Source organism: Scyliorhinus canicula, chromosome 5, assembly GCF_902713615.1.
Source record: "Scyliorhinus canicula chromosome 5, sScyCan1.1, whole genome shotgun sequence".
Lineage (NCBI taxonomy): Eukaryota > Metazoa > Chordata > Chondrichthyes > Carcharhiniformes > Scyliorhinidae > Scyliorhinus > Scyliorhinus canicula.
Window position 1 is genome coordinate 215,610,348 of NC_052150.1, and position 23,129 is coordinate 215,633,476.

General features: G+C 49.5%; 1 protein-coding gene across 2 annotated transcripts in view; it reads left to right on the forward strand.

Moving 5' to 3' along the window:
- scn5lab (sodium channel, voltage gated, type V-like, alpha b) overlaps positions 1-23,129 on the forward strand; it is a 707,937-nt gene that overhangs the window by 520,079 nt on the left and 164,729 nt on the right. For both annotated transcript variants that reach the window (XM_038798482.1, XM_038798481.1), the window contains 2 exons: positions 5,282-5,520; positions 12,345-12,518. In XM_038798482.1, coding sequence (XP_038654410.1) covers positions 5,282-5,520; positions 12,345-12,518 — 413 coding nt within the window. The remainder of the gene's footprint in view (positions 1-5,281; positions 5,521-12,344; positions 12,519-23,129) is intronic.

Genomic DNA, 23,129 nt, shown 5'->3' on the forward strand with positions numbered 1-23,129 from the left:
TATTAAACATATGGCCAAGTGTGTGAAGTGAATGCTGGCGGATATAAAGGGGTGTTGTTTGGTCTTGGGATGGGATAAGTGTTGTGTCCAGATGAGATTGAAGCTATTTTTCTGGGGGCAAGCTGGTGGTGCGGAGGGATGAGGACACAGAGTCTATGATGCCATGGCTCCTGGGTCTATGGAGATCTTTTTACGCACGTGTAAAGTAACCACTTCTTGGGAATATATGGAAGAACGGGAGGACATCATACATGTCCTAAACATGAGAGAGCCTTAACAGATCAAATTCAGGAGAAAGAGAACGTGATTAGGATGTGGAATTTGCTGGCATTTAAAGTGGTTAAGGTGAATAACACTGATGCATTAGAGGAGAGCTTAGAGAAGCACAGGAGAGGGTTTGATGAAGTAAGGTGGGGAGGTGTTGTATGGAGCAGCTGTGGCATAGACCAGTTAGAGAGCCATGTTCGTGCATCATAACCTTGATGCATTATGGAAGCCTTAAGTAGTATGCTTATAGATGACTAGGGCAGCACGGTAGCACGGGGGGCGGCGGCATGGTAGAATATTAGTCATCACAGTTGCCTCACAGCTCCAAGGTCCCAGGTTCGATTCCCGGCTGGGTTACTGTCTGTGCAGAGTCCGCACGTTCGCCCCGTGTGTGCATGGGTTTCCTCCAGGTGCTCCGGTTTCCTCCCACAGTCCAAAGATGTGCAGGTTAGGTGGATTGGCCATGATCAATTGCTCCTTAGTGTCCAAAAAGATTAGGTGGGGTTACTGGGTTATGAGGATAGGGTGGAGGTGTGGGCTTAAGGAGACAGAAGGGGAAAAGGAGAAAGGCAGTGACTGGTGCAGACTCGATGGGCCAAATGGCCTCCTTCTGCAAATTCTATGATTCTAGTTTGTGGAAGAATTGGTAGCCTTTGAACCACTAGCTGTGGGACTTTTAATACTCTCCCTCTCTCACTCTCTCTCTTTCCCCCCTCTCTTTCTCCCTCCCTTCTCTCTCCCACTCCTTTTCTCCTGCCCTGTCTTTCACTGCCTTTCTCCTTTTCCCCTTTTGTCTCCTTGTGCCTCTGGTGCAGACTCGATGGGCCAAATGGCCTCCTTCTGCACTGTAAATCCTGTAAATGATTCTATGATTCTAGTTTGTGGAAGAAGTGTTAGCCTTTGAACCACTAGACTCTTAAGACGCTCTCTCTCTCACTCTCTCTCTCCTTTTGTCATTTTCTCTCACCCCCTCTCTCAGGGTTCCAGGAGCTGTATTTTCAGGGTAAGTGTATCAGCTGGTAATAAACTGCGCTGAGGAATAGGTCTATCAAATTGGAAAAGTAAACCAACGTTTGCTTTCCCACAGCCTGTTAATAAGGGTATTCACTGCCTGTTAATAAGGGTATTCACTGCCTGTTAATAAGGGTATTCACTGCCTGTTAATAAGGGTATTCACTGCCTGTTAATAAGGGTATTCACTGCCTGTTAATAAGGGTATTCACTGCCTGTCAGTAAGGGTTCACTGCCTGTTAATAAGGGTATTCACCGCCTGTTAATAAGGGTAGTCACTGCCTGTTAATAAGGGTATTCACTGCTTGTTAAAAAGGGTATTCACCGCCTGTTAATAAGGGTATTCACTGCCTGTCAGTAAGGGTATTCACTGCCCGTTAATAAGGGTATTCACTGCCTGTTAATAAGGGTATTCACTGCCTGTCAGTAAGGGTATTCACTGCCTGTCAGTAAGGGTATTCACTGCCTGTTGGTAAGAGTAGTCACTGCCTGTTAATAAGGGTATTCACCGCCTGTTAATAAGGGTATTCACTGCCTCTCAGTAAGGGTATTCACTGCCTGTCAGTAAGGATATTCACTGCCTGTCAGTAAGGGTATTCACTGCCTGTTGGTAAGAGTAGTCACTGCCTGTTGGTAAGAGTAGTCACTGCCTGTTGGTAAGGGTATTCACTGCCTGTTGGTAAGAGTAGTCACTGCCTGTTGGTAAGGGTATTCACTGCCTGTTGGTAAGAGTAGTCACTGCCTGTTGGTAAGAGTAGTCACTGCCTGTTGGTAAGAGTAATCACTGCCTGTCAGTAAGGGTATGCACTGCCTGTTAATAAGGGTATTCATTGCCTGTTAACAAGTGTATTCACTGCCTGTTAATAGGGGTATTCACTGCCTGTCAGTAAGGGTATTCGCTGCCTATTGGTAAGGATATTCACTGCCTGTTGGTAAGGGTATTTACTGCCTGTTGGTAAGAGTAGTCAATGCCTGCTGGTAAGGACATTCACTGCCTGTTGGTAAGGGTATTTACTGCCTGTTGGTAAGAGTAGTCACTGCCTGTTGGTAAGGATATTCACTGCCTGTTGGTAAGAGTAGTCACTGCCTGTTGGTAAGGGTATTCACTGCCTGTTGGTAAGAGTAGTCACTGCCTGTTGGTAAGAGTAGTCACTGCCTGTTGGTAAGGGTATTCACTGCCTGTTGGTAAGGGTATTCACTGCCTGTTGGTAAGGGTAATCACTGCCTGTCAGTAAGGGTATGCACTGCCTGTTAATAAGGGTATTCATTGCCTGTTAACAAGTGTATTCACTGCCTGTTAATAGGGGTATTCACTGCCTGTCAGTAAGGGTATTCGCTGCCTATTGGTAAGGACATTCACTGCCTGTTGGTAAGGGTATTTACTGCCTGTTGGTAAGAGTAGTCAATGCCTGTTGGTAAGGACATTCACTGCCTGTTGGTAAGGGTATTTACTGCCTGTTGGTAAGAGTAGTCACTGCCTGTTGGTAAGGACATTCACTGCCTGTTAATAAGGGTATTTACTGCCTGTTGGTAAGAGTAGTCACTGCCTGTTGGTACGGGTATTCACTGCCTGTTGGTAAGGGTATTCGCTGCCTGTTGGTAAGGACATTCACTGCTTGTTGGTAAGGGTATTTACTGCCTGTTGGTAAGAGTAGTCACTGCCTGTTGGCAAGGACATTCACTGCCTGTTGGTAAGGGTATTTACTGCCTGTTGGTAAGAGTAGTCACTGCCTGTTGGTACGGGTATTCACTGCCTGTTGGTAAGGGTATTCACTGCCTGTTGGTCAGAGTATTCACTGCCTGTTGGTAAGGGTATTTACTGCCTGTTGGTAAGAGTAGTCACTGCCTGTTGGTCAGAGTATTCACTGCCTGTCAATAAGGGTATGCACTGCCTGTTAATAAGGGTATTCACTGCCTGTTAACAAGGGTATTCACTGCCTGTTAATAGGGGTATTCACTGCCTGTCAGTAAGGGTATTCACTGCCTGTTAACAAGGGTATTCACTGCCTGTTAATAGGGGTATTCACTGCCTGTCAGTAAGGGTATTCGCTGCCTGTTGGTAAGGACATTCACTGCCTGTTGGTAAGGGTATTTACTGCCTGTTGGTAAGAGTAGTTACTGCCTGTTGGTAAGAGTAGTCACTGAAAAATGAAAAATGAAAATCGCTTATTGTCACAAGTAGGCTTCAATGAAGTGAAAAGCCCCTAGTCGCCACATTCCGGCGCCTGTTGAGAAGGCTGGTACGGGAATTAAACCGTGCTGCTGGCCTGCCTTGGTCTGCTTTAAAAGCCAGCGATTTAGCCCAGTGTGCTAAACCAGCCCTGCCTGTTGGTAAGAGTATTCGCTGCCTGTTGGTAAGAGTAAGGGTATTCACTGCCTGAGTGGTGTGTGTGTTGGGACAGGAGTGTATATGTTTGTGTGTGTTTGGGGAGGCTGTATGTGGGCTGTGTGTGGGGTGGTGTGTGTGTGTGGGGGGGGGGGGGGGGGGGCGGTGTGTGTGGGGGATGGCTGTGTGTGGGGACTGTGGGTGTGTGTGGGGGGCAGTATGTGGGGTGTGTGTGGGGCAGTGTGTGTGTGGGGGGCGGTGTGTGTGTGGGGGGGTGGGTGGCTGTGTGTGGGGGATGGCTGTGTGTGGGGACTGTGGGTGTGTGTGGGGGGCAGTATGTGGGGTGTGTGTGGGGCAGTGTGTGTGTGGGGGGCGGTGTGTGTGTGGGGGGTGGGTGGCTGTGTGTGGGGGATGGCTGTGTGTGGGGACTGTGGGTGTGTGTGGGGGGCAGTATGTGGGGTGTGTGGGGCAGTGTGTGTGTGGGGGGCGGTGTGTGTGTGAGGGCGGGGGGGTGGCTGTGTGTGGAGGGTGGCTGTGTGTGGGGACTGTGGGTGTGTGTGGGGGGCAGTATGTGGGGTGTGTGGGGCAGTGTGTGTGTGGGGGCGGTGTGTGTGTGAGGGCGGGGGGGTGGCTGTGTGTGGGGGGTCGCTGTGTGTGGGGAGTGTGGGTGTGTGTGGGGGGCAGTATGTGTATGTGGGGAGGGTGGCTTTGTGTAGGGGGTGGGTGGTCATTTGTGGGTGTGTGTGTGGGGATGTGGGGGTGTGGGTGAGTGTGGAGTGGTGTGTGGAGTGGGAGAAGACCAGGGGAATTCCCTGCTATATCCTGGCCAATATTTATCCCTCAACACGAAAACAGATCATCTGTCACATTATTTAATGTTTTTAATTCATTGATATTGCTGGGTCTGCACCTATTGCCCATCTCTAATTGCCCTTGCACTGAGGGCATTTCAGGTTTGATCACCATTAGCTTTCCTGATTCCTATATTACAACAGGGACTGTTCTTCAAAAGTATCTCATTGGCTGTCAAGCACTTTGTGACATCCAGTGGACACTATATAAATGCAGCCTGCCCTCCATTTTGCTGAGGAAACAGTTTGGGTTCAGGTACAGTCTGTTCATTTTGGGTTCAGCTACAGTCTGCTCATTTTGGGTTCAGGTACAGTCTGCTCATTTTGGGTTCAGGTGCAGTCTGCTCATTTTGGGTTCAGGTACAGTCTGCTCATTTTGGGTTCAGGTACAGTCTGCTCATTTTGGGTTCAGGTACAGTCTGCTCATTTTGGGTTCAGGTACAGTCTGCTCATTTTGGGTTCAGGTACAGTCTGTTCATTTTGGGTTCAGGTACAGTCTGCTCATTTTGGGTTCAGGTACAGTCTGCTCATTTTGGGTTCAGGTACAGTCTGCTCATTTTGGGTTCAGGTACAGTCTGCTCATTTTGGGTTCAGGTACAGTCTGCTAATTGAGGCTCCACTGTGGGATGGCAATTGGTGAGTATTGGATTTGAGGTTGTGCAGAGCATCGTTTGGGTTACAAACATGAAGACAGTAAGCAAGAATTTGCATTTATTATGCCTTTCACAACTTCTGAATGCCATAATGCCTTTTAGAGACTGTAGTGAGAGTTTTACGATTAATTTAACTGCTTAACACCAACCCTCCTGTCTGCTTTCACTCCTAGAACTTGAAGGATCTCACCTGAAATATCCCCGCTGTTGGTACTACTTTTCCCAAACATTTCTTATCTGGAACTGTTGCCCTTTGTGGATAAGAATAAAGAAAATATTGAAATATATTGTGATGGATCCTTTCCTGGACCTTACGATCACCATCTGTATCGTCCTGAATACTCTCTTCATGGCTTTGGAGCATCGGCCAATGTCCAAGGAATTCGATAACATGCTCTATGTGGGGAACTTGGTAAGGAGCAGATAGTTTTACATGAGGTTGAAATCTAAAGTAACTTTGAGAATGTAACTGTAATTGTGTCTGTGTGTTTGTCTGTGTGTGTGTGCCTGTGTGTGCGTGTGTGTCTGTGTGTGTGTCTGTGTATGTGTGTGTGTGTCTGTGTGTGCGTGCCTGTGTGTGCGTGTGTGTGTCTGTGTTTGTGTGTCTGTGTGTATATGTCTGTGTGTGCGTGTGTGCGTCTGTGTGTGCGTCTGTGTGTGCGTGTGTGTGTCTGTGTGTGTGTCTGTGTGTGTCTGTGTGTGAGTGTCTGTGTGTCTATGTGTGTGTGTCTCGGTGTGCGTGTCTCGGTGTGCGTGCCTGTGTGTGAAAGTGCATTGCATATGTTTGTATTTGCCCGTAACTACATATATCTGTATCTGCACCTGTCTCTCGATGTAAATATTTGTGTGTGCATGTGTCTGTGTATGTGTTTGTGTGCGGGGATCCTTCTTATGTGTCTGGGTGCATAGTGCATGTACGTGGGGGTGCATTTCATAGAATCTCGACAGTGCAGAAGGAGGCCGTTCAGTCCATCAAGTCTGCACCAACCCGCCGACAGAGCACCCAATCTTGGTCCAACCCCCACCCCATCCCACGAACGCTACCTAACCTTTTGGACACTAAAGGGCAATTTAGCATGGCCAATCCACCTAACCTGCACATCTTTGGACTATGGGTGGAAACCGGAGCACCCGGAGGAAACCCACGCAGACATGGGGAGAAAGTGCAAACTCCACACAGACTAAGTCACCTGAGGCCAGAATTAAACCCGGGTCCCTGGCACTGTGAGGTAGTAGTGCTAACCACTGTGTCACTGTGTCAGCCTTTATGTGGGTATTTATTTGTGTGTTAGTGTGATTTTATACACTTGGGTAGGTACATTTGTATCGGTCATCTGTATGTAGAAATATATACAGTTGTATCAGTACATATGTGTGTAGAGACGTATCTCTAAGTGTATTGGGGATTGGCCGGTGTTTGAGTTGCTGTGTACATTTATGTGTGATGTTGAGATTCATTATAGCCATCTCAGGAGTGGAATGGCCATTTACTCTCTGCAGTTGCTGGGTTCTCTGGAGATTTGAAGCATTTAAACCCTTTGAACTGAAGAGATTGTGCATCGGACAGTTTCATATTTGGCACGAGTGGATCTCGTACACACTCAATTTGTTCAGGTGTTGACAACTTTCCCATTTAGGCTCTTGCCTGTTTTTGGAGAGGAGGAAAGCAGGAACAGGATGGTCTTTAGCAATTGGCGTGGGAAAATGGCATAATCTCCACAAAGCCCCACCCAGTGAAAATTAGCATCTTCGAGCACAGGAGAGAAAATTACCTTAATTCACCTGACTTCTTAAAATTAATTTAATGTGGGTGTCACTGACTAGGCCAAAAATTGTTGCCCATCCCTAATTGCCAATGAGAAGGTTGCAGTCAGCTGCTGTCTTGAGTCACTGCTCTTCATGCGGTGTAGGTACAAGCACAGTGCTGTTAGGGAGGGAGTTTCAGGAATTTGATCCAGCGACAGTGAAGGAACGGCGACATATTTCCAAGTCAGGGTGTTGTGTCTTGGAAGGGAGCTTCCATGTGATGTTCCCAGGTATCTGCTGCCCTTGTCATTCGAGGTGGTAGAGGTCGTGGGTTTGGAAGGTGCTGTTGAAGGCCCCTTGGTGAGTTGCTGCGGTGCATCTTGTAGGTGGTATACACGGCTGTTACTGTGCATCAATGGTGGAAGGAGTGAATGTTTCAGGTGTTGGATGAGGTGCCAATGAAGCGGGGATGCTTTGTCCTGGATGCTGTTGAGCTTCTTGAGTATCGTTGGAGCTGCACTCATCCAGGTGAGTGGCGAGTATTCCATTATATTTGTAGATGGTGGACAGGCTTTTGGGAGTCAGGTAATGAGTTCCATTACCAATCTTTGGCTTGTTCTTATCGTCAGATTATTTATATTATTACGATTTGAAACCAGGCCCCAACAGTGACTAAGATACTGGAATAAAACACCAATGTTTGAGTTTATTTTAAGACTGTGCAGAAAGAATGATTCACTGCAGGAGTGACTGCATGGAGAAATAGAGCTTTGGTATTTTTAAAACAAACCTTTATTATGGATACAATATTAAACTCTTTAACATCACACCCAAAAAGAACAGCTTACAATTTATACCTTAAACACCACTACTCAATTTCCCATTAAACAACAAGAAAATAAACATACAGCTCTCAGTCTATCTTACTGTGGGAGAATTGTGGGCTCAGTGTCAGGCAGATCAGAATTCAACTCCTCTCTCCAAATCCTTCTCCAAAAGCTGCCTCTGGAACGCGTTTCAAAATGCCTCTCTACATTCATTCGTTGGCTCCACCCAGCAATGACCTAATTTCCCCAGGCTGAAGAAACAAATGATTTCTGCAGGCTACAAAGCAGGTTAACACCCCAGGGACTTCCCCCGTCAAACCACAGTCCATTAGTCCAGACTGAAAAACCCATCCCTTTGTCAATTTCACTTTCTGGCTGCTAAAAGCACCCACGCCCTGCAAACCAGAATTATTTTAAAACAAAATGACCACTGCAGCCAAACACACTCTAACCCCAAGCTTTTCACTCTTAAATTGCCAAATACTTAGAATTCAATATTCCTAAAGTGTTCCAGTCATCACAATATGTGTTAATCTAACTTCTCCTGAAATGTATTCATGTCACTCACCTTAACTACCCCTTGTGACCAGACCCATAGTCTATCCCTATTCAAGAGCAACATAGGAATGTAGGACTTAGGAGCAGGAGGAGACCATTCAGCCCTTCTAGCCAGCTCCGCCATTAAATAAGGACATGATTGATCTGATTGTGGACTAACTCCATTTTCTACCCCCATAACCCTTGACTCTCTTGACTATGAAAGTTCCAACTGAGCTTTGAAGAGAGTCAATGAACCAGTCTCCACAGCTCCCTGGGAAGAGAATTCCACAGACTATCTAAGAGAGAAAAAATAATTCCTGAAAGGAAATTGAAGTGGAAGACTTTGTCTCACTGTGCTTCTTGCTGCTGCTGCTACAATAATAATAATAGGCCAGCTTATCGCAGCCGAGTCAGCCTGAGCTCTCGATAGTATCGGTCTCCTTTAAGCAGCTGCCAGGGCTGGGACGCAGACACCCAGCTGCTTCAGTGTGAAGTGAGTGGTCTTAACCGCTAAGCTATTGAAACAATCTAATCTCAAGCCCGAAAATGTGTAGCATACTGAGATAAGAGGAGTGAGTGCCACCAAATGTGTGATTTGCTAACGCTGTACAGGCCTTTCATTGCCTTACCCCGCTGCCCAGCTCAGTTCTATGGTGAGGGTCCATGTGGTGAACCTTCAGCATTTCCATTCGGTTTGATTTTGAATCTACGATTCTAGTCTCTTGTGCATTCTTCCCATCTCCTCGTTTTTCCTTTGCTCCACCATTGATGGCCGTGTCTTCAGCTGCCTGGGTGCTAAACTCTGGAATAGTCCCTCTACACACCACACTACACTGGAGTCTCATTGCTTTAGAATCTGACTTGGAACCAGAACTTTCAAATGTCTTGTTTTTTTTTGTTTTGTTTGTTTATTGTCATGTGTACCGAGGTACAGTGAAAAGTATTTTTCTGCAAGCAGCTCAACAGATCATTCAGTACATGGGAAGAAAAGGGAATTAAACAGAGTTCAAGAAAATACATGAGAATACATAACAGGGCAACACAATATTTACAATGTACTACATAAGCATTGGCATCGGATGAAGCAGACACGGGTGTAGTGTTAATGAGGTCAGTCAATAAGAGGGTCATTTAGGAGTCTGGTGACAGTGGGGAAGAAGCTGTTTTTGAGTCTGTTCGTCCGTGTTCTCAGACTTCTGAATCTCCTGCCCGATGGAAGAAGTTGGAAAAGTGAGTAAGCCGGGTGGGAGGGATCCTTGATTATGCTGCCCGCTTTCCCCCGGCAGCGGGAGGTGTAGATGGAATCAATGGATGGGAGGCAGGTTCGTGTGATGGACTGGGCGGTATTCACGACTCTCTGAAGTTCCTTGCGGTCCTGGGCCGAGCAGTTGCCATACCAGGCTGTGATGCAGCCCGATAGGATGCTCTCTATAGTGCATCTGTAAAAGTTGGTAAGGGTTAATGTGGACATGCCGAATTTCCTTAGTTTCCTGAGGAAGTATAGGCGCTGTTGTGCCTTCTTGGTGATAGCGTCAACGTGAGTGGACCAGGATAGATTTTTGGTGATGTGTCCATTTGTGTGTGTCCATTTGTACGTGTATGTTTAAGTGATTGTGTGTATATGTGCGGTTGTGAAAGTATGTTCATGATTGTGGTTGTGTGTATGTAGTTGTGTGCATGTATGGTTGTGTGGATGTGTGTGGTTGTGATTGTATGTTTGTGATTATGGTTGTGTGTCTGTGTGTGGTTGTTTCTATGTGTGTGGTTGTGAATGTATGTTTGTGATTGCGGTTGTGTGTATGTGTGTGTTTGTGTGTATGTATGTGGTTGTGTGTATGTGTGTGGTTTTGTGTGTAGTTGTGATTTTGTGTGTATGTGTGTGGTTGTGTGTGTATGTGTGTGGTTGTGCGTATGTGTATGGCTGTGTGTATGTGTATGGTTGTGTGTATGTGTGTGAATTTGTGTGTATGTGAGTGATTGTGTATGTATGTTTGTGATTGTGGTTGTGTGTATGTGTGTGATTGCGTGTATGTGTGTGGTTGTGTGTCTGTGTTATTGTGTGTATGTGTGTGATTTTGTGTGTATGTGTGTGATTTTGTGTGTATGTGTGAGGTTGCGTATATGTGTGTGGTTGTGTGTATGTGTGTGTCTGTCTCTATGTGTGTGATTTTGTGTGTATGTGTGTGATTTTGTGTGTATGTGTGTGATTGTCTGTGTATGTGTGTGGTTGTGTGTGTATGTGTGTGGTTGCGTGTATATGGGTTAGGTGGATTGGCCATGCTAAATTGCCCGTAGTGTCCTAAAAAGTAAGGTTGGGGGGGGGGGGGGTTGGGTTACGGGTATAGGGTGGATACGTGGGTTTGAGTAGGGTGATCATGGCTCGGCACAACATCGAGGGCCGAAGGGCCTGTTCTGTGCTGTACTGTTCTATGTTCTAGTTGTGTGTGGTTGTGTGTGTATGTGTGTGGTTGTTTGTATATGTGTGTGGTTGTGTGTGTATGTGTGTGGCTGTGTGTGTATGTGTGTGGTTGTGTGTGTATGTGTGTGGTTGCGTGTGTATGTGTGCGGTTATGTGTGTGAGTTTGTCTGTATGTGCGTGATTTTCTGTGTGTGTATGTGTGTGTATGTGTGTGTGTGTATGTGTGGTTGTGTGTGTCTGTGTGTGGTTGCGTGTATATGTTTGTGGTTGCGTATGTATGTGTGAGTTTGTCTGTGTGTGTGAGTTTGTCTGTATGTGTGTGATTTTGTGTGTATGTGTGTGAGTTTGTCTGTATGTGTGTGGTTGTGTTTGTGTGTACGTGTGTGTTTGTGTGGAATGTTCTCTGGCTGGTGGTGAGCTTGGAGTGGGGGAAAATGCTGTAATTTGGTCGGGTGATGGCCTATCTGATTCCTACTACATTTCCACCTCCACCAGAATGAGGTTCTGCGCAAGAAGGTCCATGTTTGTTAGGGGCAGCAGGGTAGCATGGTGATTAGCATAAATGCTTCACAGCTCCAGGGTCCCAGGTTCGATTCCCGGCTGGGTCACTGTCTGTGTGGAGTCTGCACGTCCTCCCCCTGTGTGCGTGGGTTTCCTCCGGGTGCTCCGGTTTCCTCCCACAGTCCAAAAGATGTGCGGGTTAGGTGGATTGGCCATGCTAAATTGCCCGTAGTGTCCTAATAAAAGTAAGGTTAAGGGGGGGGTTGTTGGGTTACGGGTATAGGGTGGATACGTGGGTTTGAGTAGGGTGATCATGGCTCGGCACAACATTGAGGGCCGAAGGGCCTGTTCTGTGCTGTACTGTTCTATGTTCTATGTTCTATGTTTGACTCTCCTGCCCCACCAACAATCGAGGCCCTTAAGTGGTTAACAATGACTCCTAAAGCGCCGCACCCCGCTGCCACTTGTATTAATCCAGCTGCAGATATGCTATGCGGCGTGCACACCAGGTTAACCATGCGGATCGCTTGTGACCTCAATGATGAGGGGGGAGCTGCAGCCTGGCCCCTCTGCATTCCCGGGACTCTGGGGGGGGGGGGATGTCTGAACGCAGCAGCCCCAGTCTACTCAGTGGCAGTGCTGAGCACCGATTGGCTGGCTGCATTTGCTCCCATGGTGAAAGAGTAAATTCCTCAGGTGTTGGTAAAACTGTTGATTGGCAGGGTGATCACGGCTTGAGTAGTAAATATTTAGCCTGACTGTTCTGCTTTGATTTATTTCTGGTTCCTAGCGCGGGGGAGATAATTGTCACCAATAGAAGTGAGACTGCATGAGGCGCCTTCATCCTGAAAAGCAAATGAGTGTAACTTCCCGGAGCTGTGAACACCCAGCAGCTGGCAGTGCCCCCCCCCCCCCCCCCCCCCCCCCCCCCCCCCGTGTGTGGATGATGCCACCTGCCTCGCATCTAAGAATAGCGTTGAGTCAGGCTGGGAATTGTCCCAGGAGGGAAGGTGAGTGGGTGCGTGCGGGGGCGGGGGGGGGGTTACAATGGTTGGTGGGGTGTGGGGGTGTGGGGGAGGGGGGGGTTACAATGGTTGGTGGGGGGTGTGGGGGAGGGGGGGGTTACAATGGTTGGTGGGGTGTGTGGTGGGGGGTCTGGGTGATGCCTATTGCTGCTCTGACAAAACGCTTTGTTTCCCGCAGGTCTTCACCGCCATTTTCACAGCCGAGATGGTGTTAAAAATCTTTGCCTTGGACCCGTACTACTACTTCCAGCAGGGTTGGAACATATTTGACAGCATTATTGTCTGCCTGAGTTTGATCGAGCTGGGCCTAACACGGGTGGATGGCCTGACTGTGTTGCGTTCTTTCAGACTGGTATTGGCCCTTTTAAACTTTTAAATTGCAGCTATTCACCTGATTACATTAACCCTGCCGCACGGCCCACCGTTCACACTCAAAGCGCAGGAGGATCTGAGTCAGCAAAGTTACTCCCTTGAACCATCTACACTTGGAGTGCAGTGAACACTTCTTGGCCTCCTTCGGTTCAAAACCGAAAGGCGTGCAAAGATGATGGAAGAGAGTAATCCTTTCAGGAGCAATTGGGGCATTTTCTCTAGAAAAGGCAAGGCTGACAGAGGTTTTCAGTACTATCAAAGGGTTTGATAGGGGCCGGCGTGGAGGAGATATTCCCACTTTCAGTTGAGATTAGAACGAGGGGCCGCAGGTACGAGAGAGTCAGTGGTCGATCCAACAGCGAAGTCAGGCCTTTGTTCAGAGAGTGGCCCCAATGAGGAACTAACTGCCACTGGGATTGGTCAGTTGCTTGTCTGTTTCTGTGAGAGATTGTCGACGAGAGTTCAAATTAAGATGACCGTCGCACTTGGTCCACGGCTCAGAATTGGAGGGCAATTGGATTCTTTTGCACCATATCCCAGTAACCTTGCGGAATGGGGGGTTTGTGTGGGTTGATTACACTCCCGCAAAACAACTTTGGACATATTGCTACACTAACGGTGCACTGTGACAGCAAGTTGTTGTATTGGATGTGGTAATATTGCAGAGCAACGAGAATGGGACAACTTGGAGCAGAGGTGGCAATCCACCATTTTCCCATTCCTGGTTGCCAAGGATAAAGCCTTAACAGCATTCCCAAAGTGATGTAAATACTGGAGAATTATTTGCAAAAATTCATTAATGCTGCAGAACAATTCCTCAGTATAGTAAGGGCTCAGAGGGTTAACTCGTGGGAACTGCGTATTTGTGAGACCACATCGAGAGCACTGTGCACAGTATTGGTCCCCTGATTTAAGAAAGGATATAAATGCTTTCACAGCAATTCAGAGAGGGTTTACCTGACTGATACCTGGGATGGGGGGGATTATCCCACAAGGAAAGATTGGACAGGTAGGGCCCTAATCCATTGGAGTTGAGAAGATTGAGGGGATCTTATTAAAGCATAAGGGGCGGAACGCTCCCAAAAATGTGCAGCGTGTTGGCTCCGACAGGAGGACCGGTGGTGAAGCTCGCAGGCTCCCGAGTCGGCTTCTCTCGCGTATTGAACAACACTCTGCATTTTCAAAGGGGAAGCTAGATACACACAATCAGCTGGAGGTGCGGAGCCTAAGGAAAGCCAGCAACATTGAAATGAAACCCCACACAGACATGGGGAAATTACCCCCCCCCCCCCCCCCCCCCCCGCCCCCAGATATCGAGACCCCTCACGGACACGGGGAATCTCTCTTCCCCAAGGACATCCAGACCTCCCTGCGGACACAGGAACCCCCCTAAGGACATCCAGACCTCCCTGCAGACACAGGAACCCCTCCACGGACATCCAGACCTCCCTGCGGACACAGGAACCCCTCTACGGACATCCAGACCTCCCTGCGGACACAGGAACCCCTCCACAGACATCCAGACCTCCCTGCGGACACAGGAACCCCTCTACGGACATCCAGACCTCCCTGCGGACACAGGAACCCCCCCAAGGACATCCAGACCTCCCTGCGGACACAGGAACCCCCCCCCAAGGACATCCAGACCTCCCTGCGGACACAGGAACCCCTCTACGGACATCCAGACCTCCCTGCGGACACAGGAACCCCCCCAAGGACATCCAGACCTCCCTGCGGACACAGGACCCCCCCCAAGGACATCCAGACCTCCCTGCGGACACAGGAACCCCTCCACGGACATCCAGACCTCCCTGCAGACACAGGAAGCCCTCCACGGACATCCAGACCTCCCTGCGGACACAGGAACCCCTCCACGGACATCCAGACCTCCCTGCGGACACAGGAACACCGCCAAGGATATCCAGACCTCCCTGCGGACACAGGAACCCCTCTACGGACATCCAGACCTCCCTGCGGACACAGGAACCCCTCCAAGGACATCCAGACCTCCCTGCGGACACAGGAACCCCTCTACGGACATCCAGACCTCCCTGCGGACACAGGAACCCCCCCCAAGGACATCCAGACCTCCCTGCGGACACAGGAACACCCCCAAGGACATCCAGACCTCCCTACGGACACAGGAACACCCCCAAGGACATCCAGACCTCCCTGCGGACACATGAACCCCCCCAAGGACATCCAGACCTCCCTGCGGACACAGGAACACCCCCAAGGACATCCAGACCTCCCTGCGGACACAGGAACACCCCCAAGGACATCCAGACCTCCCTGCGGACACAGGAACCCCCCCAAGGACATCCAGACCTCCCTGCAGACACAGGAACCCCTCCACGGACATCCAGACCTCCCTGCGGACACAGGAACCCCCCCCCCCCCAGGACATCCAGACCTCCCTGCGGACACAGGAACCCCCCCAAGGACATCCAGACCTCCCTGCGGACACAGGAACCCCCCCAAGGATATCCAGACCTCCCTGCGGACACAGGAACCCCTCCACGGACATCCAGACCTTCCTGCGGACACAGGAACACCCGCAAGGACATCCAGACCTCCCTGCGGACACAGGAACCCCTCTACGGACATTGAGACCCCACACCCAGAAGGGATTACCCCCCCAGGCCCCGCACAATGGAGCTTCCCCAGCGGGCCCCTGGCAGTGCCCCCTGGACAGAGTTGAGAAGTAGGATGCGATCCAACGGCCACGCTGCACCTGAAAAGCAGCTCACCGTGGCGCACCATGAGTGATAGACCCTGAGACCCTACTCCCTGGATCCACCTGGCTCGCAACATTCGCAACATCTAACGCAATCTCGCGAGACATTGCGAGGTAAATTCTGCCAATTGTGGGCGGGATCACCTTTTAGCAAATCTGCATATTAAAGTGAGACAGTCTCACTTTAAAGTAACCGAGGCGTTGGGGTCTATCTCCTTCGCCTTGGTGCGTAAGGGCAAGCGCCATCCAGCACTGGTCCCCACAAACGGGGACCAGATGGAACTGCACTCGTGGGGGTCTCCCAGGGGATTGGGGGCCACCTGGTGCATGCCCTTTTGGCAAGGTGGTACCCTCGCAACGCTTGTGCAACCCGGCAACTTTGGCAGTGCCACCTGGGTGCCAGCCGGACACTTCCAGGGTGCCCATGTGGCACTGCCAACTGGCAGGAGCACAGCAAGGGTGCCAGGTTGGCACTGTCAAGGTGGCAAGCTGGCATTTTCTGTGTGCTGGTGATCGGGCCGGGGTTTGAGGTCTAACCTGGGCTTGGGGCTGGGGGGGTGGGGGGGTCAGGTTTCACTTAAGGGGCCACGGTTATTGGGGCGCCATTTAAAAATGGCATCCCGATCTCTTGCTACACTGAGCGAGCAGAGTTCTTTGGTGTAGAAAACGGGGCTATGTGTGGCCTTCCCTGCTGAGGCCCCTTATTTAACGTCGCGTTGTCTAGCCATGCGTTGCAAGTGCCGGGAAACATTCAGTTGGATCGCACTCAAAATGTTCTCCTCAGGGGATTGTGAATTTTTAGAACTCTGATTGAAGAGTCCTGGAGACAGGGTCATTGACCATACTTCAGGCAGAGGTAAATACATCCTTGACTAAAAAGGGAGTCAAAGGTTATTGAGGGGAGGTGGAATGTGGAGTTGAGTCACATCAGCCATAATCTTACTGAATCATCGAGTAGGCTCGAGGGGCCGAGTGGCCTATTCTTGCTCCTAATTCATGTGATTGTATGTTCGACAGGTTGTAGGAACTTGGCTTGTGTTCCCTTGAGTGTAGGTGTTTGAGGGATGATCTAATTGATGTGTTTAAAATGTTAAAAAGGATTGGACAGGTTAATTGAAGAAACCCTACTTCCTCCTGGTGAATGAATAAGACATCGTCATCTTAAATTGTAGAGCTTGGCTTTACAGGAATTGCCTGACGCAGCTATGGATAATGAAGCAGTTGAATCTTTCAGCTGTGAGTTTGGTAAAAGAGTAAATTGTTGGAAATCTGAAATAGAGAAAGAGAAAATGCTGAAAATACCCAGCTGGTCTGTCAGTATCTGTGGAGAGAGGAACAGAGTTAACATGGGCTGGATTCTCCGACCCGGCAGTGGGGCCGGCGTCCATCCCGCTCCCGCCGTGTCCCGAAGTCTCCGGCACCAGAAATTCGGCGGGGGCGGGAATAGTGCCGCGCCGGTCGGCGGGCCCCCCCCCCCGCCGATTCTCCAGCCCGCGATGGGCCAAAGTCCCGCCACTGTCATGCCTCTCCTGCCGGCGTGGATCAAACCACCTACCTTACCGGCGGGACTAGGCGGCGCGGGCGGGCTCCGGGGTCCTGGGGGGGGGGGGGGGGCGCGGGGCGATCTGTGCCGTGGGGGCACTCTTTTCCTTCCGCCTTCACCATAGTCTTCACCATGGCGGAGACGGAAGTGACCCCCTCCCCTGCGCATGCGCGGGGATGACGTCAGCAGCCGCTGACGATCCGGCGCATGCGCGGACTTCCGCCAAAGTCCCTTCGGCCCCGGCTGGCGTGGTGCCAAAGGCCGTTCCCGCCAGCCGGTGGAGCGCCAACCACTCCGGAGCGGGTCTAGCCCCTCAATGTTAGGGCGGCCCGACGCCGGAGTGGTTCACGCCACTCCAACACGCCAGGACCCCCCGCCCCGCCGGGTAGGGGAGAATCCCGGCCCATGTCAAGTAAATGACCTTCCATCAGGGCCACAACCCTTGTCAGTCCGCCTGGAGAGTCCTTTTCTTGATTCTACCTGACCCGGTGAGCATTTCCAGCATTTTCTGTTCTTGTAGGGGATTGATGGATTATTTCTTCGGTAAGGAAATCGAGGAATATGAAACAAAGGCAAAGAAATGGAGTTGGGGGTCAGCTGTCACCTAATTGACTGGTGGAACTGGCTCGAGAAGCTGAATGGCCTATTCCTGTTCCAGGGGTGGGCCTGCACCACAGGAACTGCAGCGGTTCAAGATGGCGGCTCGCCGCCTCCTTCCCAAGGGCAGTTAGGGATGAACAACAAATGCTGGCCTCGCCAGCGACTCTCACATTTAAAAAAATATGTATTGTCAATTCCTAATCCTGCTTTGTTTTGAAAATGCTTTGCTCCATTCTAAAAGCTACAATGCCAATGGGCAGAATGGACGTATAAAATCAATTCCTAACCCTGCTGCCAATTTGCAGGGGCCAGTGGAGGTGGGTGAGGTGTGGGCGAGGGTTAGAGGCTGTGATATCTTCAGCTATCTAATCCACCTTAAAGCAAACATCACCAACAGCTCTGTCATTATTGGTGTTTAAGGATCCGCGCTAGCCAGTGTTAGCCGACTGCTGCACTACACAGAGATCCGGAGGCCTGCATTTGCATGATATACGGATGTGTTTCTGTCACCTCTTAACACTGTCTGTTATGTTAATCGAATACACCATTACATATCAATAGGTGGGTTCCCTTTGAACCTGCTTGTGACCATTGAGGCTTTTACAGTATTTCAATAGAGGTATAATTTTGTTTTTTTTTAAATCATCTGCACAATTTACCTTACAACCTGGGCCTTGAAAATCCCAGCCAAATTAATAATTAGTATTAACATATTATCTCTCAATGTTTGAACCATTTAAACAATATCTATAATTTATTCCGGGGATGTGAGCTTCGCAGGCAAGGCCAGCGTTTATTGCCCATCCCCAATCTCCCTTGAGAAGGTGGTGGTGAGCTGCCTTATGCATAGAAACTAGAAGCAGGAGGAGGCCATTCGGCCCTTCGAGCCTGCTGCGCCATTCGTTAAGGTCATGGCTGATTATCAAATTCAGTTCCCTTGATCCCTTTGGCTCCAAGAGCTACATCTGATTCGTTCTTGAATTCACAATGTTTTCATCTCAAGTACTTCTTGTGATAGTGAATTCCACAGATTCACCACTCGCTGGGTGAAGAAATTTCTCCTCACCTCAGTCCTAAAAGATTTACCCCTTTTCCTCAAACTACGACCCCTAATTCTGGTCTCCCCCACCATCGGGGACATTCTTTCTGAATCTACCCTGTCTAATCCTGTTAGAATTTTATAGGTTTCTATGAGATCCCCTCTCACTCTTCTAAACTCCAATGAATATAATCCTTTTTTTAAATTTAGAGTACCCAATTCATTTTTTCCAATTAAGGGACGATTTAGCGTGGCCAATCCACCTATCCTGCACATCTTTGGGTTGTGGGGGCGAAACCCATGCAGACACGGGGAGAATGTGCAAACTCCACACGGACAGTGACCCAGGGCCGGGATCGAACCTGGGACCTCGGCGCCGTGAGGCAGCAGGGCTAACCCACTGCGCCACCGTGCTGCCCCAATGAATATAATCCTAACCGATTTAGTCTCTCCTCATATGACAGTCCCGCCATCCCAGGAACCAGCCTGATAAAACTTTGCTGCACTCCCTCCATAACAACAACATCCTTCTTCAGATAAGGACTTGAACCGCTGCAGTACATGCGGTGTCGGTACATCCACAGTGCTGTTAGGGAGGGAGTTCGAGGATTCTAACCCACTGACGATGAAGGAATGGTAATATTTATCGAAGGAGAAATGAACAAAAGAATAAGTGAGCCAACGAGAGTGCATGAGAATTGATTAGTGAGTAACACAAAAAGAAACCCAAAATACCTGTATAATTATATAAGTAGTATAGGCTGAAGAAAGGGTAGGACAGATTAGGGACAAAAAAGGGGATCATTTTATGGAGGCAAAGGGCATAGAATCATAGAATTTAAGTGCAGAAGGAGGCCATTTGGCCCATTGAGTCTGCACCAGCCCTAACAAAGAGCACCCTACTGAAGCCCATGTATCTACCCTATCGCTGTGACCCAGTAACCCCCATTTAACATTTTTTGGACACTTAGGGCAATTTAGCATGTCCAATCCACCTCACCCACACATCTTTGGACTGTGGGAGGAAACCGGAGCACCCAGAGGAAACCCACGCAGGCACGGGGAGAATGTGCAGACTCCGCACAGACAGTGACCCAAGCCGGGAATCGAACCTGGGACCCTGGAGCTGTGAAGCAACTGTGCTAATCACTATGCTACCGTGCTGCCCTGGGAGGGCATGGTTGAGGTTGCGTTACAGAAACACCACGGCAGAGATACAAATCTTCAGAGTAACCCAGTTGGCCCTGCAAGTGGCCATTAAATTGACTTTTGAAGTCATTGATCATCTCTGTTTCCAACACCCTCCTATTTCCACGTCATCACCAGTCACTTCATTTTTGTTAAAAAAAGCTCTCCCTCGCATGCCTCCAGCATCTCTTATAATAATAATCACTTATTGTCACAAGTAGGCTTCAATGAAGTTACTGTGAAAAGCCCCTAGTCACCACATTCCGGCACCTGTTCGGGGAGGCTGGTACGGGAATTGAACCCGCGCTGCTGCCTTGTTCGGCATTACAAGCCAGCTGTTTAGCCCACTGTGCTGATTTTCTTGGGGAAAATCCTTACACTGGAGTCCCCTAGACATTGAAACGTCATCCTCTCTTTTGTAAACCAGTCATGATATTGGACACCTCCATCAGGTCCTCCCACATCATCTTCATTCCAAGGAGAACAACCTGTTCCCGTTCACCCAATCATGCGGTAATTTTATGCCGGGGTGGGCAAGGCCTCGGATGTGTAGCCCACCCTTGGCCGACTTGAGACTCCGCCGGGGCATGGGGCTGGCATAATGATACTGTCACGCGACGAGTAATCCAGAGCCCAAGGTAATACTCTGGGGTCTTGAGTTTGAATCTCACCACAGCAGATGGTGAAATTTAACTTATTTTGCAACCGGCATCGCCGACAGCGGGAACGACAACGCGGGCACAAAATCTCACCAGGGTTGGGAAATGGGATTCTCGCCAACGAGAAACCTTTTCCCGATTTTGTCTCTCCATCCCTTGTTGGTGATGTAGCGAGGTTCCTGCCTACATGACACATGATTTCCCTCCACACCCCTCACTGAATATTCACATCATGTTTGACGAGGAAGACGGGAAACACTCAAAGGATTCCCGCCTGTGGCGCCAATGTCACTATCGTCCACATGGGGAAGAAGGGCATGCCTGTCCCTGACACTGCCCTGGCACTGCCCATTAGCACAGGTTGGCAGTGACATCCTGTGCCAGGGCAATGCTGGGGTAAGCCCTCTAGAGAACCCAATAGCGGGAGTCCTGGTGTGTATGGTGGGGGTGGAAGAGCATCGAGGCCTTTGAAAGGGGAGATTTGACAGGACGGGGGAGTGGCCATTGGAGGAAGCAACTTGCAGTGACGGGGTAGAAAGGTCATCGAGGGAGGAGCGGACAGTAGGTGGGAGCAGGCATTGAGTGGGGAGGAGCGGTGCCAATACTGCTGTGGTGGCTGTGGGTAGGGGCGGGGGTGTGTGTAAAGAGCCTCTGATCAAGGTGGGGAGGGGCTGGAGGGGTCAGTTCTGATTGGGGCGCCCATTAAAGATGGCATCCCGATCTCTGGAACCAACCTTGCCGGCTCCATCAGGCCCTGCCCCATCAGACTGCACTTTGGAAGAAGGAATAGAGGGGTAGACTATTTTCTAAATGCGGAAATGCTTAGGAAATCAGAAGCACAAAGGGACTTGGGAGTCCTTGTTCACGATTCTCTTAAGGTAACGTGCAAGGTTCAGGCAGCAGTTAGGAAGGCAAATGCAATGTTAGCATTCATGTCGAGAGGGCTAGAATACAAGACCAAGGATGCACTTCTGAGGCTGTATAAGGCTCTGGTCAGACCCCATTTGGAGTATTGTGAGCAATTTTGTGCCCTGTATCAATGGAAGGTTGTGCTGGCCTTGGAAAGGGTCCTGAGGAGTTCACAAGAATGATCCCTGGAATGAAGAGCTTGTTGTATGAGGAATGGTTGAGGACTCTTGGTCTGTACGCGTTGGAGTTTAGAAGGATGAAGGGGGATCTTATTGAGACTTACAGGATATTGTGAGGCCTGGAGAGAGTGGACATGGAAAGGATGTTTCCACTTGTAGGAAAAATTAGAACCAGAGGACACAATCTCAGACTAAAGGGATGATCCTTTAAAACAGAGGTGAGGAGGAATTTCTTCAGCCAGAGGGTGGCGAATCGGTGGAACTCTTTGCCGCAGAAGGCTGTGGAGGTCAAGTCACTGAGTGTCTTTAAGACAGAGATAGATAGGTTCTTGATTAATAAGGGGATCAGGGGTTATGGGGAGAAGGCAGGAGAATGGGGATGAGAAAAATATCAGCCATGATTGAATGGCGCTGCAGACTCGATGGGCCGAGTGGCCTAATTCTGCTCCTATGTCTTATGTAAACCACGCCACCTGATTTTATTTTTGCCAGAGTGCCAGAAACTCTTGTTTGAAAACTCAACAATGCATCGAGAGATACATGTTTCAGTCAGAGCCTAATACTCTGACAAATTCGGAGAAAATCCCGCCCAATAGAAATCAGGGATTAAAAGTCAAATGATCATGAAACAATTGTCGATTGTTGTAGAAGCCCATCTGGTTCACCAATGCCCTTTAATGAAAGAAATCTGCTCTTCCTACCCTGGCCTGGCCTACAGGTGACTCCAGAATCACAGCAATGTGGTTGACACTTAAATGTCCCTCTGAAATGGCCGAGCAAGCCACTTTGTTTTACCAAATCGCTGCAAAGTCAATGAAATCAGACGGACAGCCCAGCATCAACCTAGGCACCAGAAATGGCAATGGCAAGCCCAGCCCTGTGGACCCTGCAAAGCCCTCCGAACATCTGGGGGTCTGTGCCAAATTTGGGAGAGCTGCCTCACAGACTAGTTAAGCAACAGCCGGACTCACAGAATCATACCTGACAGAATCATCCCCAACGTGGCTGCCCAGAGCCCACTCCCTGGCACTGCCAGAGCACAGGTTGGCTTTGCCATAATGGCACTACCTGTGCAGGGGGACAGTGCCAGGGGGAAAGTGCCAGGGCACTTCCCGGGCATGACCTTCTCCCCAGGGGACCATCCCTACCTTTGTATCCCCAGAGAGATCTCCTCAACTGGATCTCAGTTTTAAAAAGCTCTTGTAATCCTTGCTGAAGGGACGTCACATGGGCGAGGTTTCAATATTCAGTGAGGGGTGATTATATGGAGGGGGGATGGGGGGGCCTCTAACCATATTCAAATTAGTTTAAATCCATTAAAATGAGGTTCTCACTCTTTGTGGCCATGAACCTTGTGACAGCACCCGACAAGCGGGGCACTGAAAATCGGAAACCGGGATTTCTCCGGAGAGAATTTCCTGATTCGATTTTCCGCCCGCTTTGTTATTCTCTCTGACGGCGAATGTGGATCTGAGAATCATCCCCAATATCCTGACTTCACATTCAGGATACCCTCCATCGTGTTGTGTGTCACCACCACCGTCCTAAATGGGACAGACTTCGAGCAGATCTAGCAAGTCAAGACTGTCAAGGGGCTGTTTAGCACTAGGCTAAATCGCTGGCTTTGAAAGCAGACCAAGGCAGGCCAGCAGCACGGTTCGATTCCCGTACCAGCCTCCCCGAACAGGCGCCGGAATGTGGCGACTAGGGGCTTTTCACAGTAACTTCATTGAAGCC